Source organism: Sprattus sprattus (assembly GCF_963457725.1).
Source record: "Sprattus sprattus genome assembly, chromosome: 2".
In the NCBI taxonomy this organism is placed as follows: Eukaryota; Metazoa; Chordata; class Actinopteri; order Clupeiformes; family Clupeidae; genus Sprattus; species Sprattus sprattus.
The window spans coordinates 45964890-45987751 of NC_137921.1; the positions used below are offsets into that span (position 1 = coordinate 45964890).

Genomic DNA, 22862 nt, shown 5'->3' on the forward strand with positions numbered 1-22862 from the left:
ACGGGTGATTCAGAGGTCAGCATCTGGCCTGCAGTTCAGCCCATTTCCTCTTCAGCAGGAGCAGAGCACCCACACTCACTTACAGCAGCTTATTAGGGCTCTGTGTGTGTGTGTGTGTGTGTGTGTGTGTGTGTGTGTGCCTGTGAGAGAGAGTAAGTGTGTGTGTATGTAAGTGCGTATGTGAGTGTGTACACTGTATGTGTGTGTGTGTGTGTGTGTGTGTGTGTGTGTGTGTGTGTGTGTGTGTGTGTATGTGTGTGTGTGTGTTTGTGTAGCAGGGCTGCAGCTCCCCTCACACATCTGTGTTGGTGCCTGGAGGATGTGTTGACGTGGGCAGACTGCATGTCATCATGCAAGACTTCCTCTGAGTGTGGGTGGGGAACAGGGACAGGCAATGGAAAACTGGGTGTGAGGCCGCATGAGAAAAGGGCTGGGAAGGATGGTATGTGTACATGATGTTCAACCGCATAGGTTATGTGATGTGCAGTTGTGAATATGCATGTGTGGATATGCCTTTGTCATCCATAAATCTGAATGCTTACATGCAGTAAAATAATGGGAGACTGCAAGTGTGTGTGTGTAGGTAGGTGTGTACTCACAAAGACATATATACCTAAAGCGTGTTTAACTCAGAGAGAATAGGGACGTATGTGTGTTGTTTGTGTGCGTTACATACCATGGATCGTATCACCGCATTGAGGCAGTCTCTTTGGAGGTCTGGCTGCAGCAAAGCAAAGCTCCTCTCGGACCAGCACTTGACAAAATGCTCTGCCTGCCACCTATAGTGAGTGCGCAAACACACACACACACACACACACACACACACACACACACACACACACACACACACACACACACACACACACACACACACACACACACACACACACACACACACACACACACACACACACACACACACACACACACACAGATAAATGTATGTGAGTTGGTGTGAGCTGTGGGGTGTGTGTAGCAGAGCAGAGGTGGCTGTTATCTGACGCCTGCAGTGTGGGTTCGGACAGTGGACTACATTAAAGGCTCATAATCACTGTGCCAGCCTTGGCTCTGCTCTCCACGCAGCTCTGGACCGCTGCCCCTGCTACTCCTGTGAATGAGACTCCACGCCCTCGCTGGATACAGCCGTGCCAGCTAGTGTATATACACAAACACACACACACACAAACACACACACACAAACGCATACAGACACACAAACACAAATGCACATACACACAAACACACACTGGTACAAACACAAGCATACACATATAGATACTCTCAAAGACATTCACAAAAACTGAAAATGATCTCAAACCAACTATCTTGCGTAGCGATTTGCCTTGACATCCAGTAGTTGTATCCACATTTTATTTTCATTTCCTTGTGTGTCTAGCCAGAATCGAGCAAACTCATACGGTAATAGATATGATAAATAATATAAAATTGATGTTTGACCTTAATGAGGAGCTGTGTGCCTTTCAAGATCCTAAATACTGAGGCTAAATAGCCCTGAAATCTCCCTTGAATCTTTAATGTTCACAAGTCTCTGGTAAAAAATCTTTGCCTTCTGACCCGTACTTGTGACGGACAGCCAGAGGGAAGAAGCGCTACACCAATCTCCCAATGGTACAGATAAACAGGAGAATGGAGAGGCAGGGGAGGAGAGCTATGTGCTGATGTCCAAATGTTAACTGCAGTAGACAGCGCTAAGGGATGAAGAGAGAATGACGTATACAGAGCTGTAACCCTGGAAAAAAACTCATCTCACTGCGTCCGATTCATCCTCACCACACACTACCGCCCACGGCATGGGCCGCACACAAACGCTGGCAGGGAGACACACACACATACACAAACTCCTCATTCGTCGACCTACATTTTTACACTTTTGCTGTCTGATTGTTTACATCGGCACGTTACGGAGAGAATCGTGACCGCCAGAGCGGAAGCCTGGAAAACTCCAGTCATGGCAAGACTTGGACAGAGCCAGAAACAAGTGCAGAATGGAGGCCGGAGGTCTGGGGATGTTGCACTCATAACGTGAAATTCTGAACGCACTTTAGAGGGCAGTTTAACACTTCAGAGTTATGTGAGTTTGCTGTGTTCCATTTTTCAGTCTCAATACGAGGCAGTTGAGGCAGCTGATTGAAATAGACACTGTTACCACTGGAGCACAGAATCTCTTGTAAAGTTGGGAAAAGCAGTCAGGTAGTGAGCTGATGGGACAAACATGACAACGCTCCAATGCTGCCAGCTTTATGTCAAGTAGCACTGAAGTTGGATCCACATAAAGCCCTTAGTGTAGCCTCTCCTTAGACCTCTCTTTGCCTGATCTCTTTCTTGTTTATGACAGGGCCAGACAGTTTCCTCCCCTTCATTCCACCTGAGTCACTCATCCTAGGCATCCATTTTAGGAGAGGAACACACACACACACACACACACACACACACGCCCTTTTTTCCATTAGCTATTTTTTGATGTGAAGTCTCTATTGTGATATTTTTGGTCCTGGACTAAATAAAGCAGCCCTCCTCCTTGTTTACCACAGAATGTTCTTCAGCCCAAACCAGGTCAGCCGCTGCCTGCGTCTGGCTGTGTAAGGAGGTGAGGACGCGTGAGGCGTTAACTTAATGAGTGTGGAGTGGGTGGAATGCTGTCAGGGGGTGCTTCTGTTCGTGTTGTTATTGGTGTTGTTCTGGCTGAGAGCAGCGGGCTCAGCACATCACTCTCTCTCTATCTCTCTCTCCGTCTTTCTCTCTTGCTCTCTCTTTCTCTGGCAGGATGGTTCACCTTGGCAGCCCTCTTAGAGGAGCGATGGCCAATATGTCAGCAGGGGTAATATACTCAGCAAGAAAAGCAACAGTGACAGTGAAAGACTGACGTAGCCCATCCAGCCCATTGCCAATAGTGGTTAATTGGATTATGACTGAGATGGTGTCATGACCAAATTATATTTGTACACAGGAAACCCTCCTGCATTATGGCTCTAGATTAGATTTCTAAAAATAATAACTATCACTGTGTGTCACACAATAATATGACATTACACAAACACGTTTGTGCGCAGACACACACACACACACACACCACACACACACACACACACACACACACACACACACACACACACACAGCACTTACTTCAGACATGAGTTGTAGAGATTGTGCAGACCGATGGACTGGCAGATGGACAGACACTCCAGAACAGTCTTCTGTACTCCATCCATGGGCTACAAGAAGACAGACAGGAAATGTGTCAAGATTTTCCACCAAGAGACTCCAAACCATAAATTAGACACATATAAATATTGTGTCTTCACAGTATATCAAAAACTGCGCTTGAGACCAGTGACCACAGACACATGTCTATGGTAGTGTACCCATACAATACTGCGTTTTCAAAAGTAACAACAACACATAAGCTCGCTTGCTCTTGCTCTTTGGCTCTCATGACTGTTCATATACAGTGTTTCCAAAGCATAGTGCGGTATTAAAAACAAAACAACAACAAAGAAATTAAAATGACGAGAGAGAACAATAAACAACAATCAACGATGAAGCTAACTGGGAAGGACCACACAAACACAAACACGCATGAGTGGGAATTCAGATTATACATATGCAAGTTTAAACCATAAATGGTGAAAGTACCGTACTCGCTGTGTCTCAGGTCTTGGCAGGCTATGACAAACTGAGGAGCCAGAACAGAGTTTTCCACTTTCCAAGTATTATAGTCAGTTTCTCCATGTTGGACATCTGAATGGAAATCTTTATTTATTCACAAGAGAAAGTGCAGCTCTGTCTGGACCTCACCAGTCATACTGTGACCACAAATGCGTTGTTCTCTTGGTATCCATGATTTGTTTTTGTATCAGTCTCTCAATTCCTAGGCTGCAGTCACTGAACCTGTGCTTGGTTTCTTTGACATATCTCTCTCATTTTGTTTGTTTCTCTCTCTCTCTCTCTCTCTCTCTCTCTCTCTCTCTCTCTCTCTCTCTCTCTCTCTCTCTCTCTCTCTCTCTCTCTCTCTCTCTCTCTCTCTCTCTCTCTCTCTCTCTCTCAAACACACACAATGAGTGTGTTAAGACTCTACTTCTTTGTTGTAGACATGTGTTCTACAGTCATGCTCTTTTCAGTTGAGTTTCATATCCAGGGGAAATTTCCTTTCCCGTTTTGTACTGCCATGCCAATGCCCACAGCAACAGAGGAAGCAGACGATGAGATGAGCTCTCTCTTTCTCTGAGACTTTTCTGCAGTGCTGAAATTCTGAATTGAGGCTGATGGAATAAGGCTCTCGCCCTCCTACCCTCCAAACCACACACTCTCTCTGTCTCTCCTTCCCTCCCTCACATACGCACGCACACACGCACACACCCACACACACACACACACACACACACACACACACACACACACACACACACACTGAAAGCCATGAGAGCAGTGATGCCAGTGCAGAGAGGGCAGATCCTGTGCAAATTGACCGAGAGCCTGGCAGCCTTGAGCAAGGGTGGCAACCAAAGCCCCCTGAACACACGCCTCATGTTCTCTGCCACTGATATATTGCGGCAGTGCTTTTCTGGCACATACTAAACTCCCTGTGTCAAACCAGGAGGGGCAGGAGGAGATCTGTCAGGCTTGGGCACTGCAATGCAAGGAAAAGGAGAGAGAGAGAGAGAGGGGGGGGGGGGGGGGGGAGGAGAGAGAGAGCGAGAGAGAGCGAGAGAGAGAGAGGGGGGGGGGGGAGAGGGAGATGAAAGTGAAATGTTCAGACAAGGAAAAAGTGGGATGTGTTTTTCTCCCTGCTGACGCAAATATCCAAACGATCCTCCCTTTTTCTTAGCACAAATAACAAACAAGTTAAACAACAACCTGGTTGGGCATCTTTTGCCGATATCACTTGGAGATAAAAGACAATAAAGAGGAAAATTGTTTTTATTTACTACCCATGCTTTTGAAAAATAAAAAATACCATATGGCTCAGTCAATAGCTATAACACCAGACTCATAAAGGGACCCTTCTGACTAAAGAGGATGCATTCCTTTGAGAAACTCTGCAATGACCGTAGCTCTGTTAGTGACAAAGAATGGACTGCATTTTTGTGTTACTACTTATGATGTCAAATATTCATGTTCAAGTTAGTTTTAGAGGCAACAACAGTATCTCATTATCAAACAGCCATCACATTCACCAGCCAGCAAATATAACACAAAAATGACACATATGTTGAAACAGAAATGTGCTGTCATTACAGCAGTAACTGAATAAACAGACAGCAGTTTACATAATGGTAAGATTCTGATGACATTGTGCATGCACTAAGGGGGTTTAGGCTCTTGGCTCTGTTAAGCGCCTAGAGGCAATTGTATTGTTATGGCGCTATACAAATAAAATTGAATTGAATTGAATTGATGACACATATTGTTATATACTGCCACTCTTTGATCTAGCCCATTGTGAAGTTACAGATAAATAACCACCATTGGCACCACCTGAAAAAAGTATCTGAAAAACTACAAAAGTGTGGTGTCTTTTGGACCCTGATGTTTTTGGAAAGGGGAAAAGAATGAGTGAAGGTTTGTGTGAAGGTTTGTGTGTGTGTGTGTGTGTGTGTGTGTGTGTGTGTGTGTGTGTAAGACATAGAAAAGAGAGACAGACAGAGAGAGAGAGAGAGAGAGAGAGAGAGAGAGATAGAGAGAGAGAAACAGAAAAGAGAGACAGAGAGAGAGATTGTGAGAGTATGTAAGGTCACTCACCTTGGGGAAGAAGCGGCAGTAGTTGCGCGTCAGCACCATTTCTGCCATGTCCTTCAGCCCCTCCAGCCCCAGCATGTCTGCTGCCATTACCACCTGACTGAGACGCACATACACACACAGACAGACCAACAGCCTCAGGGTCAGAGGTCGAGGCAAGCCCCATCACAACTAGTCCCTCACCAAAGGTCAAGGCTAACACTATGCATCCAGCTCACAGAAGGCAGATTATCAAAGCCTCCTAACATACACATATTACACAGAACAATAAGCCCTGCGAATCAGAGGGTAGTGTTCAACAGCATCACACAAGGTGTTTTCAGTTTGTTTACGTGTTTTCTGGTAGGAATGGTGTACATCTTAGGGTGCTATACGCAAGCTAGCTACCTGATGTTGGTACCCGACGGCAAGTCCAGAATGGCTCCATACATGAAGTGAAGCAAGACCTCCATTTCATCAGGACCCAGGCTAAAGGAGGAGGATTCAAACACATTCACAAACAATCAAAAATGTTTAATGCCAACCACATCAACAGTTAAAAGATATTTTTGGGCACATACACACACCTACACATTTAAACAAAGGCCACAAGTAATGCTCTGTTAAACTCAAAATCTCAGCTGCATGAATCAGCACTCAGAAGCCCATCCCGTTCTCAATGTACACACTCGAGTGCTCTGAAACTCAGACTGCGATGAGAGAACAGAGGGCCAGCCAGCCAGCTGCTCTTCTCTTCCCTTCTATTCTCCCACATGGCATTGGGGGCACAGCCATTCAATTATTCAGTGGATAAAGCCCATTTAGCAGGGAGGTAAGCGAGTGAATGGGCTTCAGGCCGGGAAGGGCCTGTGGCTGCACTGGCTCTATGAAACCTTATATGTGTCACACTCCGTATGTGTGTGTGTGTGTGTGTGTGTGTGTGTGTGTGTGTGTGTGAGGGTGGATGTGTGTGTGTGTGTGTGGGTGTGTGATTTACGGACACAGATGAACAAAGCATGCATTATTCACAAGCTGCAGGTACACTCTGAGGATCCGCTGAGCCCGAGGAGATTAATTGTACAGCGCCGCAAACTACAAACAGGAAAACACTGGCGTTTTGTCGAGGCAATTGGGGAAAGTTCCGGAAAGGAGGTTGTTGCTTGCGTTAGCTGATGTTAGCAGCAGCCATTTTTAGATTGCATGCAGAAATTCTCACGGAACTATTGGAAAGTAGTTGACAACAAAAAAGGTTATTTGTGCTATTAGAAGCTAGATATCCTACTAGGCAACTATTTGTGGGATGTGATGACATGGGGGTCCTGGAGATTCATAGGCAACAGGGGTTTCAAGAAGAACACCTGTACCTCCAAGAGATGTGCGCTGTCCATGAAAGTCCTACAGACTACTGATTGAAGGCAGGCCCTCTGAAACCTACCCTTGGAGTGTGATGCTCTGTCTTGAACTCTCCATCCAGCTCCCGCACAGCATGGCTCTGAAGTACTGTGAGCGTGCACATAAAACAGCCCTGTAGAAACACACACACACACACACACACACACACACACACACACACACAGAGATGTCAGTCTTTACCATGTAACTGACCTTTTGTGCCTCAGCGCTGACCCATACGACAAGTGTTTGTCTGCCCAATGTCGCCACTCAGATGCCAGAGCACTGGGGACGGGACAACAGACCTCTGACCCTGGAGGAGTCTTGCTAACCCCCAGCCCTCTGGGCACTATAGAGAGAGGCAGGCCATACGATATAGAAGGGCATTAATCCTCATGGTTTTTTTAATCTGTTTCTTAGAATATCCTTGAGTATCTAGGGACTAGCATCAGAGAGAAGATAACATCTGGAGAGAAACTAAAGCCCAGCCGCGCTGTCCTCCCACTTCTGCCCACTCTCACAAACTAGTGCACACATATCTCACACCCTCTCGCACACATATACATACTCACACAGACACATCCTCAGAGGCACAAACAAACAGACACAGAGGTGCTCTTACAGTAATTGTCTCATATCAAAAGTCCAGTGCACACGTGTGCGCGCACACACACACACAAACACACAAACACACACACACACACACACACACACACGCACACGCACACGCACACACACGCACACACACACATGCACACACACGCAGTCAATCTCACACACACAAGACTGAAGATGATACTAAAAATAGTCCTCTTTGTTCTGGGCTCTGTCCATGGTTTCTGTCAGGCAGAGGGAGTGAGGTACGACTCTCCCTGTATGTAATCATTAACGGCAGAGCTGGTGGAGACAGCACAGCATCCATCACAGCGATGGGCGGTGAGAGAGACAGCAGGGCTTACATAGGAGTGGGTGCCACTCCACAGTGAGGGGGACAGGAAGTCGGAGTCGGAGTCGGTCACAGCGCTGCTGATTAAGCCTCTAGCAAGCAAGGATGGGGTTCTTTTCCACCATCGGGGCAAATGGCAACCATGGTCAAACCATACAGACTTCTAGGTATGGATACTGTTCATATATTCCATCTGTGTTGCTTAATTGAGAACATCTGTAGCTAAAAAAAACCACATTGACACCAAGTAATACATCAGCAGAGTCCCCTGTTAGTATTAATAATGCAGATATTGTTGGAGCTATTACCTCCCATTCTGACTGTTTAAAATAGTAGAGGAGGATGTGTTCATTTTTTATTCTGCTGCATTAAACAAAGCTGTCCAACAATTGGAAGGAAATCATGCTGATCACAGTTTAGAGTTATTCCAGGACAAACTAGTCGAAGCACCAGGCTACTGATGAATACTCGCTATGCGCACGATTGAGTTGGTGGAAAGAGGCTTATACGTATATCTCTATGAGTGCCATTACATCTTATGAAACTAACAGGAAGAACCAACAGAAGGACGTTGGTATTGCCTCCACTAAATAACTGCACTCAAACCGAGATGCATACATAGGAACTAATAAGTGTGGGTGTGTTTGTCTGCATGTTTGTGTAAGTCTGTAAGTGTTTGTGCATGCATGTTTGTGTGTAGGACAGTGGGATGCTCATGAAGAAACACAGGTTACATTATCTTAATATCTGATAGGCATGGAATTAATTGATATCAAGCAGGAAGGCGACACAGGTCATGGACTTGGCAATAGCTTTTCCAGGCCTGTGAACAAAATGAACTAGAAAATGCATTTCCTGAAGGAAATACCAGTGCATGAAATACAAAAGTAAAGAAAGGAAGAAGAAAAGAAATAAGAGTGAAAGAATGAAATAAGAAAGGAAAGAACAGTGGAAGAAGGAAAGACGAAAGGGAAGAGGAGTGAAGAAAGGAGAGAAGAGTGGAAGAAGGAAAGAAAAAAAAGGAAAGAAGAGTGAAAGAAAGAAAGAAGAAAAGAAAGAAGAGTGAAAAAAGGAAAGAAGAGTGGAAGAAGGAAGGAAGAAAAGAAAGAAGAGTGAAATAATGAAAGAAGAAAGGAAAGAAGAGTGAAGGAAGGAAAGAAGAGTGGAACAAGAAAAGAAGAAAACAAAGAAGATTGAAAGACGAAAGGAAAGAAGAGTGAAAGAAGGAAAGAAGAGTGTAAGAAGGAAAGAAGAAAGGAAAGAAGAGTGAAGAAAGGAAAGAAAAGTGGAAGAAGGAAAGAAGAGTGGATGAAGGAAAAAAGAAAGGCAAGAAGAGTGGAAGAAGGAAAGAAAAATGGGAGAAGGAAAGAAGAAAGGAAAGAAGAGTGGAAGAAGGAAAGAAGAGTGAACAAGAGTGGCTCTGGATGAAGAGATAAAGAGAGTGAAAATATTGAAAAAAGGAGATAAAAATGGAGTGAAGAAGAGAGATTGAGTGTGAGAGAAAGTAGACTAAAAGGGATAAAGAGAAAGATGGAGAGATGGAGAGAAAAAAAGTATAGAATGGAAGGTGTCTTAATGTTCCTAGTTACAGTGCATGAAATGCCCTGTATTGTTATTCCTAGGCTTCTTCTTCTTCTTCTTCTTCTTCTCATTCTTGTTACCTTTTTCTGCGATTAATTCAGCCCGAACCGCTAAACGTAGAAACTTCATTCAAACTTTGTCGCGTAGGTCTTGTAAAGGACACTTATGCTATGTATTTTTCACTTTTCTTAACTTTATACTTTTTAAGATATTAAATAAAAACTAATCTAAATGTTCCCATTGACTTACATTGGGCCATTATGACATCATAATAGGGTCTTTAAACTGGCTTGCACCTGTGCTTCACTGACACCTGCGCCAAATCCAAGGAACCTCTTCTCTGTCCCTCTCAATTTAACTGTAACTAGGAACATTAAGACACCTTCCATTCTCTACTTTTTTCTCTCTCCATCTCTCCATCTTTCTCTCTATCCCTCTCAGTCTACTTTCTCTCACACTCAATCTCTCTTCTTCACTCCATTTTTATCTCCTTTTTTCAATATTTTCACTCTCTTTTTCTCTTTCACTCTTGTTCACTCTTCTTTCCTTCTTCCACTCTTCTTTCCTTCTTTCACTTTTCTTTCCTTTCTTCACTCTCCTTTCTTCTTTCCTTCTTTCACTCTTCTTTCCTTTCTTCTTTCCTTCTTCAACTATGATTTCCTTCTTTCACTCTTCTTTCTTTTCTTCTTCCACTCTTCTTTCCTTTCCTCACTCTTCTTTCTTTTCTTCTTTCCTTCTTTCACTCTTCTTTCCTTCTTCCTCTCTTCTCTCCTTTCTTCACTCTTCTTTCCTTCTTCCACTCTTCTTTCCTTTCTTCTTTCCTTCTTTCACTCTTCTTTCTTTTCTTCTTCCTTTCCTAACTTTTGCATTTCATGCACTGGTATTTCCTTCAGGAAATGCATTTTCTAGTTACAGTTAAATTGAGAGGGACAGAGAGAAGAGGTTCCTTGGATTTGGCGCTGGTGGCAGTGAAGCACAGGTGCAAGCTTGTATATTGTATACAACTGCTTTGGCAATGTAAGTGACCTTGTCATGCCAATAAAGCACCTTTTGAATTGAATTGAATTGAATTGAATTGCAAGTCAGTTTAATGACCCTATTATGATGTCATAATGGCCCAATGTAAGTCAATGGAAAAAATCTATATTAGTTTTTCTTTAATAACTTAAAAAGTATAAAGTTATGAAAAGTGAAAAATACATAGCATAAGTGTCCTTTACAAGACCTACGCAGCAAAGTTTGAATGAAGTTTCTACGTTAAGCGGTTCGAGCTGAATTAATCGCAGAAGTCGGTACAAAGAATAATAAGATGAAGAAGAAGAATAAGAAGCCTAGGAATAACAATACAGGGCATTTCATGCACTTTATCTCCCTCTGGAACGAAATACTGTTTTCTGATTGGCTAATGGGGTGTACATTAAGTTCGTATAACCGGACACCTTGGACGTAGTCCCAGTAGAAACGTTAAATCGCCGTTCCATATCAATGCTCTTGAATGGTTACCATTGACAACCAACGTAACTTTTATTTTTTGACAGCTAGGATAATTTGAACCAAGATGGCGGCGTGTTGGGACAAGTTAATGGGCAATGTTTTATGTCAATTAAGCTATCTACACGACTTTTTATATGTCTAAATTGACTCGGTTAGTTGTTTATGTTCTACACAAATGTTGCAGAGTATTGTAATTCTTAACTGAAAGTCTCGAATATTATTTGTAGGCGGCTGTTAGCGCTTAGAAAAAAAAAACATTGAAACAGATGGTAGCTCACACGGCTAACTAGCCGGCTCGATTGTGAGCCTTCGACCAAAATTACTAAACTTGACCTCCCTGTTGCTCTGTCCAACTTCACCATCAACGGAAACGTGGAGTTCAACTGTAAATAGTAAAACCTTATGAACAATACCTGTGTCCGTGTGTCCGTTTACTTTACAGAGGTGAGCTCATGAGTGTCACTTTGCAGCAACGCCCGGGGAAACTAAAGGTCCAGTTCCACACACTACTTTCTCACTACTTTCTCTAACTCCGCTCCGCGTCGTGGTGTTCTTTGCCCCGCAGCGTCCATTAACTTCGTAGAACTGGACAGCTCGTCGGCCGTTATTACTTACGTAATTACTCCCAGGAGCTTGCACAGAGATGTCTCTAATTGTAATGAAAAGTCTATGGTACAGTATCACAGAGATCTATTGTTTTGGTGAGTTTGAATTTGTTTTCAAACAGCAATTACAACAATCTATTAAGTTCTGGTATATGATCCACTTAAGGCATATAGTTCTGTATTTTCAGCTGCAGAATGTTAACATTTTGCTTCTATGAATGGGTTACCTAAAAACTGCCACACACTCACACTCACACTCTCTCTCTCACACACACACACACACACACACACACACACAAGAGCTGCTTTAGGAAAGCCTAGGAGAGGTCATCAAGGCCCACACACTGTCATCCCACAGCCACCCACACACTCCTGCGCTCAGCAAGGACACCAGAGATTAACATAAGGCTGGGAAATGGTGCAGGATTAGCGATGGTGATCTAGTAATGGGTGAAGATTATGCTAGGTCAGCCTGCGCTGTCGGCGTAGTTTATCTGCACAGCAATGTATATTTCAGCGAATAAACGCAGGTGGAAGCTCAGCACATTCATGTGTAATTCATCAAAGTGTGCCGATATGCTCTGCAGCATATGATACATTCCCATCACAAAAGGGGAGAAGAGGAGGGATAGAGAGTCAGACAGATATGGAGATGCTGATAACTCATCACAGAGCCAGATCCAGACAAAGTACTATTGATGAAGAGGGAGACATTATGAAAAGAGGCAAGAATGAGTGGGAGTGGGAGTTAGTGTGTGTGTGAGTCTGTGTGTGTGTGTGTGTGTGTGTGTGTGTGTGTGTGTGTGTGTGTGTGTGTGTGTGTGTGTGTGTTTTTGTTTGTTTGTTTTTTGCTCGCCTGCTCACGTGTGTGCGCATGTGCTCTCTTGTGTGTGTGTGTGAGTGTTTGTTTGTTTGTTTGCTTACTTGCTCGCATGTGTGTGCATGTGCTCTCTCGTGTGCGTGCCTGTGTGTGTGTGTGTGTGTGTGTGTGTGTGATTGAGAGAGAGAGAGAGAGAGAGAGAGAGAGTGAGAGAGCAATTGGGAGGAATTCTGCAGAAAAGCAAGAGGGACAGAATGAGATAGAATGAGGGAGAGAGAGAGAGAGAGGAGGGGGAAAAAAGTGAATGACAGATCACAGAGATTAGCAGCCTCTGGTGTAGTGGGCGCTGCTGAGCGCTGAGCTGCAGCAGTCACCAGTGGGCTCCCATACTGATGAGTGTCCTTATGAGAACCAACCCACTTTACTCCTGCAGCGCTCACTGAGGAGGGGGCAATGAAAGAGGGAGGGGGGGGGGGGAGAGGGGGGATTGAGAGAGAGAGAGAGAGAGAAAGGAGAAGGAAAATCTGGGTAACCCTCTGTGATCCAGCTGCAGTGGAAGACTGCATTCCAACACTTGCTTTGGTTCACCGCCATCCTAGAAAAAAAACTGCCCCCTAAAGACCTGGTGCAGTTGCCATGGTTACAAAGCCAGCCAAACCTTCCACTGTGAGTGCTAACTGCCCTTTGCTGCAGGAGCGCTGTGCAATCATGGTGGCATGAATCTCACACGGACACAAAAAATCAGGATATTTGTATGGTGTGGTTCCTAGCATTTTCTGAGACAGAAGTCTGAAAAGGCCTGCCCGTAGATTAAGGCCAGAAATTATGGAGGACAAATGCCCCAGAAGGCTACAGAGACTTAAAGAGAATTTCCCTCTCGGGAAATATCATTACTGAGGTAAAGCATGACCTCCGTGACCCCTATGTGAGTAGGGATACCGGTATATGGTTGTATGGGAGCTGGAGGACTCCAGAAATTGATAAAACATTATATCCTATTAACTGGGCAAATGAAAAAGTCAATTGCTGGTGAAAACACATCAGTGAAACCCTGTTTTGGCAATGGTACAGCTGTATGCATATATATCTTTCTTGGTATCTGAAGTATGCCTTTTTACCCAGGCACTCTGTGCTTCTGTTTTTATTTATACCATTATACCAGTGATGAACATCTGAGTCTAATTAAGTAAGCACTGCCACATGTGGCAGGAACCTGGAACCAAGGACTTTCCAGTAGCTCCATTAAAATATCTGTTGCATCATTGAAGAAAAACATCTAACTTCCTGTTACCACTAGGCCTGCACTCTAACTAGATGTGGCCTGAGCAATGCTGGGTTCTTACTGGGAATTGTCTGGGGTGAGGTGGTCTCTTACTCGTTACTGACTGTATTAAGCAGTGTGAGTCTTGAATGGTCTGTGAGGTACCTATGCAGGTTTGAGCTAGGTTGTTGCTGGGTGTTGCTACCTGTGGGCGGAAAAGAGCTTCTCCCCGACCTGGATACTGATGTCACATGCCTCCCCTCTCTGGTAGAGAGCCAGCAGGTCAGACCCGAGCCCAGAGGCTGGCTCCAGGACCACTGTGTCTGCAGAAGGGAAGAGGAGGAGGAAGAATATTAGAGGGAACAAAAGGGTGGGATAGAAAAAGAGAAAGTGAAAAATAAGTGAAGAAAGATACAGAAACCATGAGGCGACAGCTGAAGGTCAAGTGTATTATACTGTTGGACATCAGATGAATATTAAACAGTAGTGTCCACTGCAAACATTTGAAATCACGACAAAACTGAAAAGATGTTTAGCTTCAAGTATGCAATGCAGTATGCAGAATGCAATTATATTCTATTCCTATTTATTAATTTAAATTGCATAACCAAAACACTACCAAGAAAAGGCAGAAATGGAAGAGCAAAAATGGCATGACAATGCTTATTACTGTTAACCTGAGTATGTGCGACTGAATGTTCTGGCCTGCTATTGCGTGGGACAATAATACAGTTAGCTGGCACGCTGTTTCCCTATAAAGCCACTGCGCAGTCTATCAGCGAGCACAGAGATGTCCGCTAATGCGTGGCACAGGAGAGGCTAAACGTGATTAGCGCTTAAGTGGCTTAAGGAGAAAGTGTTTATGGCTCCTCTGATGGTCTTCACGTTTGCATAACCTCACACAACCCCACCTCTGGCTATGAGATAAACACATGTGACCATGTGTGGTTTCCGCTCATCATCCGCTAATTTCTTTAACTGAAGTTGGTTATCAAATACAATAATTTGGTTGGTCATTGTGTGGGTTAGTTGTTTTGTATGTTGTACACTGATATCAGTTGGTTTTACATTTTATTGCACCTTTTTTGTCAAATGTGGGTCTGATCAGAGGAGTTCAGCAGGGTGTGTGGCAGTCTTGGACTCAGTAAGATCCCAGGCTAACAGATATGTGTTCCAGGCAGTGATGTGTTCTGTGCTGAGTATTCTGATTAATATTCACTTGTATAACAAAAGATCTAACGATTTAAAGCATTACAAATAGAGAAGAGCAGAGCAGGTGTTCCACTACTAGCGATGCTTTGTTCTGTGGCAGTCACCTAAGTATGTTATGCGTTGTCCTGTAGATAATAGAGTTTGGAAACCTGTGTGTGACTGTAAAATGTTGCATTGCATTGAAAAGAATTACATGTAAAGTATCCAGAAATGACCAATGCCCTATGAATTCCATTTTGAAATAGTAAAAACAGACCAGGAAAGAATCAGCTGGCATAATATCCACATAGTAGTAGAGTATTACAAACTCAGCATTTTTAGTCATACTAATCAGTGCCCTTATTTGAGGCAGTTATTTAGCAATTGAGCTGATGTTAATAAACGTTGCCTCAACTGTCCCTTCATTAGTTTGTAAATCAATTATTCAATCATTAAGTAAATTATGCAATTGTCATACAGTTCATTCACACTGTATTGTGCATATTTAATGTCTGAAGTAAACAAAAATAATAAGAGAAAGGGATCATGTATCTGAGATTGTAGCTTACAGTGAGAGAGTGAGTTACAGGCAGAGCTTATGAATGAGGTGCGTTAAATCGTACACCATTACCATGAGACATGAAAAAAGCTGAGACTCAAAGAAGGGAGAAAATGTCTGTAATAATATTTACAGGAGTATCTGAAAACACATTCAGGCCGGTGTGTCCAAACAACAGATGAAGAGTTCAATGATTTCCTCATTAGAGTGCACTTTTAAGGAGGGAAGACAGGCATTAGAGACCCTTCCCAGGACACCCCTCTCTGGCTCACCTGGGTCTATGCAGGAGCCTGAGTCAGGGTAGTCAGGCACGACGGCATGCACCCCATTCACGTGCACCTCCTCTGGTAGCCCTTTGATTTTCCCTTGGCACTGGTCAGCTGAGTACACTTTCCTGTGAGTTAAGAGTTCCACACAGTCTTAATGCAGCAACAGGGAAAAGAAACATGTCAATGGAGGCAGCATTGAGAATGCAGAGGCAGGCGTACACACGCGTACACAAACACACACACACACACACACACACACACACACACACACACACACACACACTGAGCAACGCACTCACTCACTGCATGCATCAGTGATTTGCATGGGGCCCTAATTAAAATGTTCCTTCTCTCTTCCCCCTCTCTCCTAACCAATGGGGTGGAGGTCTTCTATGCATAACATAAAATAATCTTATAAAATTTTTTATCTAGTCTGATTATTTAGTTAGGATTCGATTTCATAGCCATGATTGGTTATGCAGCCACAACATTTAAACCAAATCTTGGTTACAAAATCTCACTGCAATTGCACCCAATTCCTAATAATAATGGATATTATACAACACATACACGTGTATGTGCAAGGCTTGCCTCTCATAACAAAGACAAGCAATCACAAAGCAAGGCAGTACTCATACACAACAACAGACAAAGACATGATTACTTTTTTTTTTTTTAATGTCGAAGCCACTAAAAAATCAATGTAAAGGCAAGGTATTTTATTTTTTTAAAGAAAATACATCAGTTCAGGAGACTTAATAAAGCAATACCTTTAACCAGTGAAATACAATTGTTTAGCTACAAGTAACCTGTACACTATACACAAAAACCTGTCGAATTCAGTACAAAAAACATGGTCATATACTAATTGCTTTTACTCCCGGAAACAAACAGAAAACAAATGAACATGAAGTACAGACAGGACATTTAATGAAGGATGTGTGATTCTACTAGCAAATACCTCATGTGAGGGAAAAGAATGAATGCTAAGACATAATGTCTGAACTCCCGTTCATGATACAGAACTGCTGTGGTCTCAATATGTGGATTTTCTTCAGTTGATGATGGTGAGTACATCACTCTGGATCTCATGGCTTAACTGTTATAGTAGAACCTATGACTCCACATTATAGTAGAACCTATCTGGTCTGCCGGTTGAGTCATAAGGAGTTTGCACTTCATCTTCCTCGATCTCTGAGTATTCACTCTTTGGCCATTCCTCTGGACGGGGGTAGACAGTGTGACAGTGTGCATTGTCAGGGACATACTCAAATGCCACCCCGGCTGTGGGGTTCCACTTGGCATGCTCTTTTCCAAAACCCTTCTTAGCAAACGCTCTGAGACGCAATTCTTGACCCTTACGAAGTTTGACAATTAAGATGTCATCCTGTTCTACGTAGTCATTGTCCCGATTCCTTGAGGTCACAGGAATCACACGTGGGTTGTTGGATAAAAGGTCTCTGGAGGTTACATGGCGTGTCTGTTCCTCTGTGCAGTGAACATCCAGGGTCAACTCAACAGAGCATTCAGGGCAAAAGTCATCACATGTACAGTCTCTGGAGTACTGCATCTTATCCACGATGTCGTCACTTGTTAGGGGGATGAGACCAACTCTGTGGGCTATGAACTCGTCGTGGAGAACAGAGGAGTTGGCATCAATTTGGATCCAGTCAATTGCTATGGTTGGAACCTCTGACATAAAGCGTCTGATAGAATTCGTAACCGCTAAATCGGTATTCTCGATGACAAATGTTACATTCTCATCAGTAAGCTCTGTGATTTTCACAGTTGGCTGATGGCATATGGCCTTATGAACACTCAGGTTTATGACATATGTAGTAAAAAGACAGTACACAGTTAACACTACAATTAGCTCATACACTTCGGAACAGAGCAATAGCGGCGCAAAATTCCGACATGATTACTTTTGAAGTGTACTGGACTGAGAAAACCCTTTTCTGGTATTTAACTGCCTCACCAAACTTTCACACTCACATCACTGCAGACATTAAACATCAACATTTTCTCATACCATCAAAATGCTTCAAGGACCACTACGATGAACACAACAAATAGTTTGCCAACCCACATCAAAGCATTTGATGTTTGCAGTGCATAAAACCTGTTTCAAAAGGCTTTTGTATGTTGTGGATGGACTAAAACTGCTGTAATAACCCATTTTAGTGCTGAGTGCCCTGAGTGCCTTCAGAACACTGCTGTTCCTCTGAGATGTTTTTCTATGTGAACGCTCTATGGCGCCATCTGTCAGACAATGAGTGGTACTGCATCTGAGCACAAGATGCAACCCATTTTGAGTTATATGATGATCACTGAATTCATGCATAAACTCAGTGGTAGCAAAGCTAAAGCAACTATGTGATAAATTACACCATTATAATACAGAGGTCAAAATGTATGTGGAGTGTCTGCAAAGCAGATAAGAGTAGATCCATTTCCTATAATTTTAACCGACCACTGAGTCCATCATCTAAAATATATATATAATAGAATCAAAAATAATGTTATTATAATACCAACAACTTCCTGACACTATATCAAACTTGGCCATCCAGTCCTGAACATTTTCTGGGTGTAGACGCTGTTCCAAGATGGTGTCGGCCCACAAATTTGTTATTCTACATCCTTCTGTTCCAGTTCAGTCAGCGTGTGTGCCCTGTGTCCGTGAGTGGGCAAAGCTAGCGTACGGGTGTGCCAGTGAGAGCTCTGTGTGAAGATTGGATGGGTGTGGAGGAACGGGCGTATGTCTGAGGCCAGAGACAGAATGTCACACTGAGAGACAGCCGACTAATTAAGTATCGATTGAGGCCCTGACAGAGACACTTCGAGAGAAGAACTGGCTTGCGTGGGTGAATCTATGTGCGTGTCCAAATCACATGAATCTGGTGACACCACACTCTCTCAGTGATGCCAGTGGTATTGTATATTCATGCTTCAGCAGAAAATATACTAAGGCGCTTTACTATCAAATGTACGTATGTGAGTATGCATTTATGTACTATGCTTGTTACACAGTTAGATACCAACTGTAAATGTGTGTAACTTAATTATGCAATTTCTTAATGCGTCATGAACCCTAATTACATAAAAAGCTGACGAAGACACACATACCGAATGAACTCTCTGAGTTCAGCAGCATCGCACTCCTGCAGGAGGACCTCTGATTGGCCGGGAGCCGCGCCCTTCAGCAGGTGAGCAGCCCTGGCCAGCAACACCGCCCTGTGCACCGGGAGGCGGGCCGAGCCCACACACAGAGTGACATCTGCTTCCTGCTCCTCTGACAGTAACCTAAACGGAATGGTCAGAAAGAGATAGGGAGGGAGAGGAAGAGAGAAAGGGAGGGAAAGGAGGAGAGATAGGCAGGGAGAGGAAGAGGGATAGAGAGGGAGAGGAAAAGAGATAAGAGAGGGAGAGGAAGTCAAAGAGAGCAAGAGAAAGAGAGAGAAAGAGAGAAAGAGAGAGAGAGAGAGAGAGAGAGAGAGAGAGTTGTCACGGTGGCCAGACCCCAGTGGCTACTCTGGAAACTGCCATATACCTTTGACCATGTACCTTGAGATACAGAATACATTATATAGCAATGGATAGATAGAATAAAATGCACAGCATAAAGCAGAAATACATACAGACCAAAGAAATACATAAATGGAATTTTATGGCCAGTAAGGGAGGGATCTGTGTCAGATCTCTGAGGACATGAAGGATTCAGTCTGCTTTCCTACTACGGCAATGTGCTCAAGGTCACAGGAATAACAATAAAAAAAGAGATCACAGCACAGACACTTCTGGTTCCACTGAGCCTTCTTAAGGGCTGAAATGTTTCTCAGGTTTACATATGATAAATAATTAGGTAAAATGAATAGCTAATAGCTATTAAGCTCATATTCATATAGAATAAAGTTCACTGGCCTATGGCTGACCAATGGCTTTTAAGTGGACCACAGTATATGACGCAACCTACCATACATCATGTACAGTATGACTCCTGTAGATTTAGCTAGGTCTTTAAATACAGATCTTGATTCTGTAAATTGGGCTGTGGAACTGTCTGACTGAATTACATGGAAGAAAAAGCTTTGCTACTGTAGAGTTGGACTGGAACAGTGTCATTTTTACGGTATGACACGTGAACACTTCTCTGCTCTTCAACATCACCATCATTATCACAAACACTACTTTTTACTTCTAAGTGACTCAACTGGGTGACCCAGAAACATCACTGAGCCCTACGGCCTCCACACACACACACGTGCACATTAGCACACGCAAACACACACACACGGCCTGATGCGGCCGCCGTGGTTATTTCTCCCTTCACCTCACGGCAACAGCTAGCCAAGTGGGTCATGAGGGGAGCTGCGAAGTGCAGGGAGAAAACACTTGGCACGTCCGCTTCATCCCTCCAGTGGTCCATTCCTCTCTTCTTACCCTCTGTGTGACCTTCACCATGACTCACTGAGTGCTAAGGGGCTCAGCAGGACAGAGAGTTCACCTGCTTTACAATATGAGTATGCTCTGTCCTCTGTTTTAATCCTCTATTCTTAATCATTCTCTAATGAGATCCTCTGTACCACTACTTCAGGAAAGAAAGATATTCTTTTCACTAACCAACAATTTAGGTAGTCTAAGTGAAGTAGCCTAAGACCTGACTAATGCAGATGTTATGGAATTGTGAAATACGTGTCCCACTATGTATCTTCACATAGCCTATAAATTAAAGGTGGAAATGTTTGATTAGGTTGGACATTCTTTCCCATCAGAGTCAAAGGGTTTACATTCAAACTTTACTGCACAATGTTGAAACAGGGACATACAACATACATTGAAATTAGTTGGAATGCAGGAAAATAAATAAATAAATTCAAAATGTTGTAGGGTATGATATTAACTTTCGCCTGTAAAACTCACAAATTATGCAATTTGTAATTTCCTTACTTTTTGGTGAAATTAATATTTTGTTGCATTAATAACTCATCAAACAGTTTCTCATTCTAAAAAGAATGATTATTCCAGCATTTAATTGTTTTGGAAAGATCTGGTCAAACAGTTTTCTGTGTTTTCTTTCCCCTTTTAAACTCCTTTCTCTTACCTTGTGAAGTCGTCTGATAAGGCACGAGACAGGCACTTCTTCAGACTGGCTCTGGATTTTCTCTCTTTTGCTTGGAATTCCCGGATTGCCTCTGATGAGTGCATGGTGTTCCCCATTGATAAGGATATGTTGAGCTCCACAAATCAGCAGTGTTGTGGTCACAACATGCCTGTAAACCTGGTGAGCAGAATAACGGGAGATATGCTAACTTAGACTCCTGACTGGTCAGTCTTTCCTTGAAGAGAAATGAAAGTGGTGTGTCTTCTTTTGTTGTTGCCCTATGCAAACAACTTATGAAGATGGATAAGTAGGAAAAGTGCTGCATATTATTGCTTTGGCAATTGCTTAAACTTCCAGAAATTCAATCAGAAGACAGTTCAGGAGACAGTTATCAAAGTCAGTTTTTTTTCAAACAAAACCAAGTTAAAGGGTCAAATAAATATTTACTTAGACATAGATTAAATCCCTCCAGTGTTTAGAGCTCATAGAAGTGACAGAGCAATGATGATGCCAGGTCACACATGTTCATTAACAGTTATATTTATGTTTACATGAAACAAACAAAAGTAAGAATAAAAGCCTTGTTCAAGGTTTCATGCAGGTATTATGCAATAGGGTTCCAAAGTTGGCCCATTACTTCCGTCGTTCATTTCAGGATGATTACTGTGATTTAGTAAACAAATGTAACTAACCTGGAAATAGGTAATTTAATAGCTTATAGGAGATTCTCTGAACATGACAATACAACCCAACGTATGTTGCCTAACGCTTATTTAGGACAAACGACAGGGTCAAAGTACACACACTGACTCAAACATTTTAACAAACTCTCCAACCAGCATATTCTAGTATGCTAACAATTATATATATAGGCACTGGGGAGTCCTTCAATCGATATTACATAATTTCGAAAAAAGAAAAAAGTCTCCCAAATAATGCATGTTGAGCCCTTGAGGGATACATTATCTTGACATCTTGGTTACCTACTCTAAAGACTCAGGAAAGCTGTGCATGTCTTTAGAATATGCAGGTAGCAACTCAAGCTAACGCCTATGCTAGCTAGTTAGCTAGCACCGTCAGCTATGTTAGGTTACCCAAACCAGAGCCGCTACTTTCAGCAGGAATTAAGTTCTGTATTTGCATCACACTAACGTGCTGGTTCGTGTCCGAAGTGTGAATAACCAGGTTATATTGGTACCGTTATTAAAAGTGAATGAAAGAAATGTTGGCTAATCTATTAGCTGTTAAAAGATACACTTACACATTTCGTTCCATGCGCCTCCTTCAAAATGACAATTCAATGGTAGGTGTGTATCCTAGGTTGCTAGCTAACATAGCTAGGCAGCCAAATGTTTGCAACACTTGATAACGTCAGCGTTACTCAAGTGATAAAAGGAAGCATTGCACTGTGCACAACATACATCTATTGCAATTAAACACAAAAGATGGGCACATTTACGATTACTGTTTCTAAATAAACTCGTACATCGCTGTCACTTCTTTGTGGCCACTGAACCCACAACAAACGGGCAGCGTCCTTCCCTGTCATTTCAGGGCACCACGCTGTTCTACAACAATGACGTCATTAAGAAGTATATACCACCCATAGATATATAATTCTATATGTCTATGATACCACCCGCCCCAAAGGTATCCCAGACGTAGTGTGTTGTGTTAATGTTGCGCATATGGTTTGCATTTTCTTTATGATAAAATCAGTGTATATTCTTAGTGTATTATTTTGAACCGTCAAACCATTTAAATCTCAATTGCTAGGATAGTAAGCATTTTGTTGTCAGCCATCGATTAGGCTACTCTTCACTCAAACGTTCTCTTTCATTTGGCATGGGATTTAATCATTTAAACCAAGTAAAACCAGTTCTCAATCGTACACTGATATATC

General features: G+C 42.9%; 2 protein-coding genes across 2 annotated transcripts in view; both read right to left on the bottom strand.

Annotated features, from left to right (window-relative positions):
• The window catches only part of btbd8 (BTB domain containing 8), a 43587-nt gene extending 21141 nt beyond the window's left edge, over positions 1-22446 (bottom strand). Inside the window, exons 1-10 of the mRNA XM_080833160.1 lie at positions 22221-22446; positions 20960-21136; positions 18985-19161; positions 15859-15980; positions 14042-14159; positions 7173-7262; positions 6146-6226; positions 5762-5858; positions 3146-3234; positions 677-779 (exon numbers count right to left, since the gene is read on the bottom strand). Of these exons, the coding sequence (XP_080689286.1) occupies positions 677-779; positions 3146-3234; positions 5762-5858; positions 6146-6226; positions 7173-7262; positions 14042-14159; positions 15859-15980; positions 18985-19161; positions 20960-21075 (993 nt within the window). The 5' untranslated portion in view covers positions 21076-21136; positions 22221-22446. The remainder of the gene's footprint in view (positions 1-676; positions 780-3145; positions 3235-5761; positions 5859-6145; positions 6227-7172; positions 7263-14041; positions 14160-15858; positions 15981-18984; positions 19162-20959; positions 21137-22220) is intronic.
• Positions 16970-18424, bottom strand: polr2c (RNA polymerase II subunit C; the record flags this gene model as incomplete). The annotated part of the gene is made up of 2 exons (XM_080832921.1): positions 16970-17736; positions 18394-18424. 2 exons carry the CDS (start codon positions 18422-18424, stop codon positions 16970-16972), a joined length of 798 nt encoding a protein of 265 aa, XP_080689047.1.
• Positions 22447-22862: the final 416 nt, after the last annotated feature.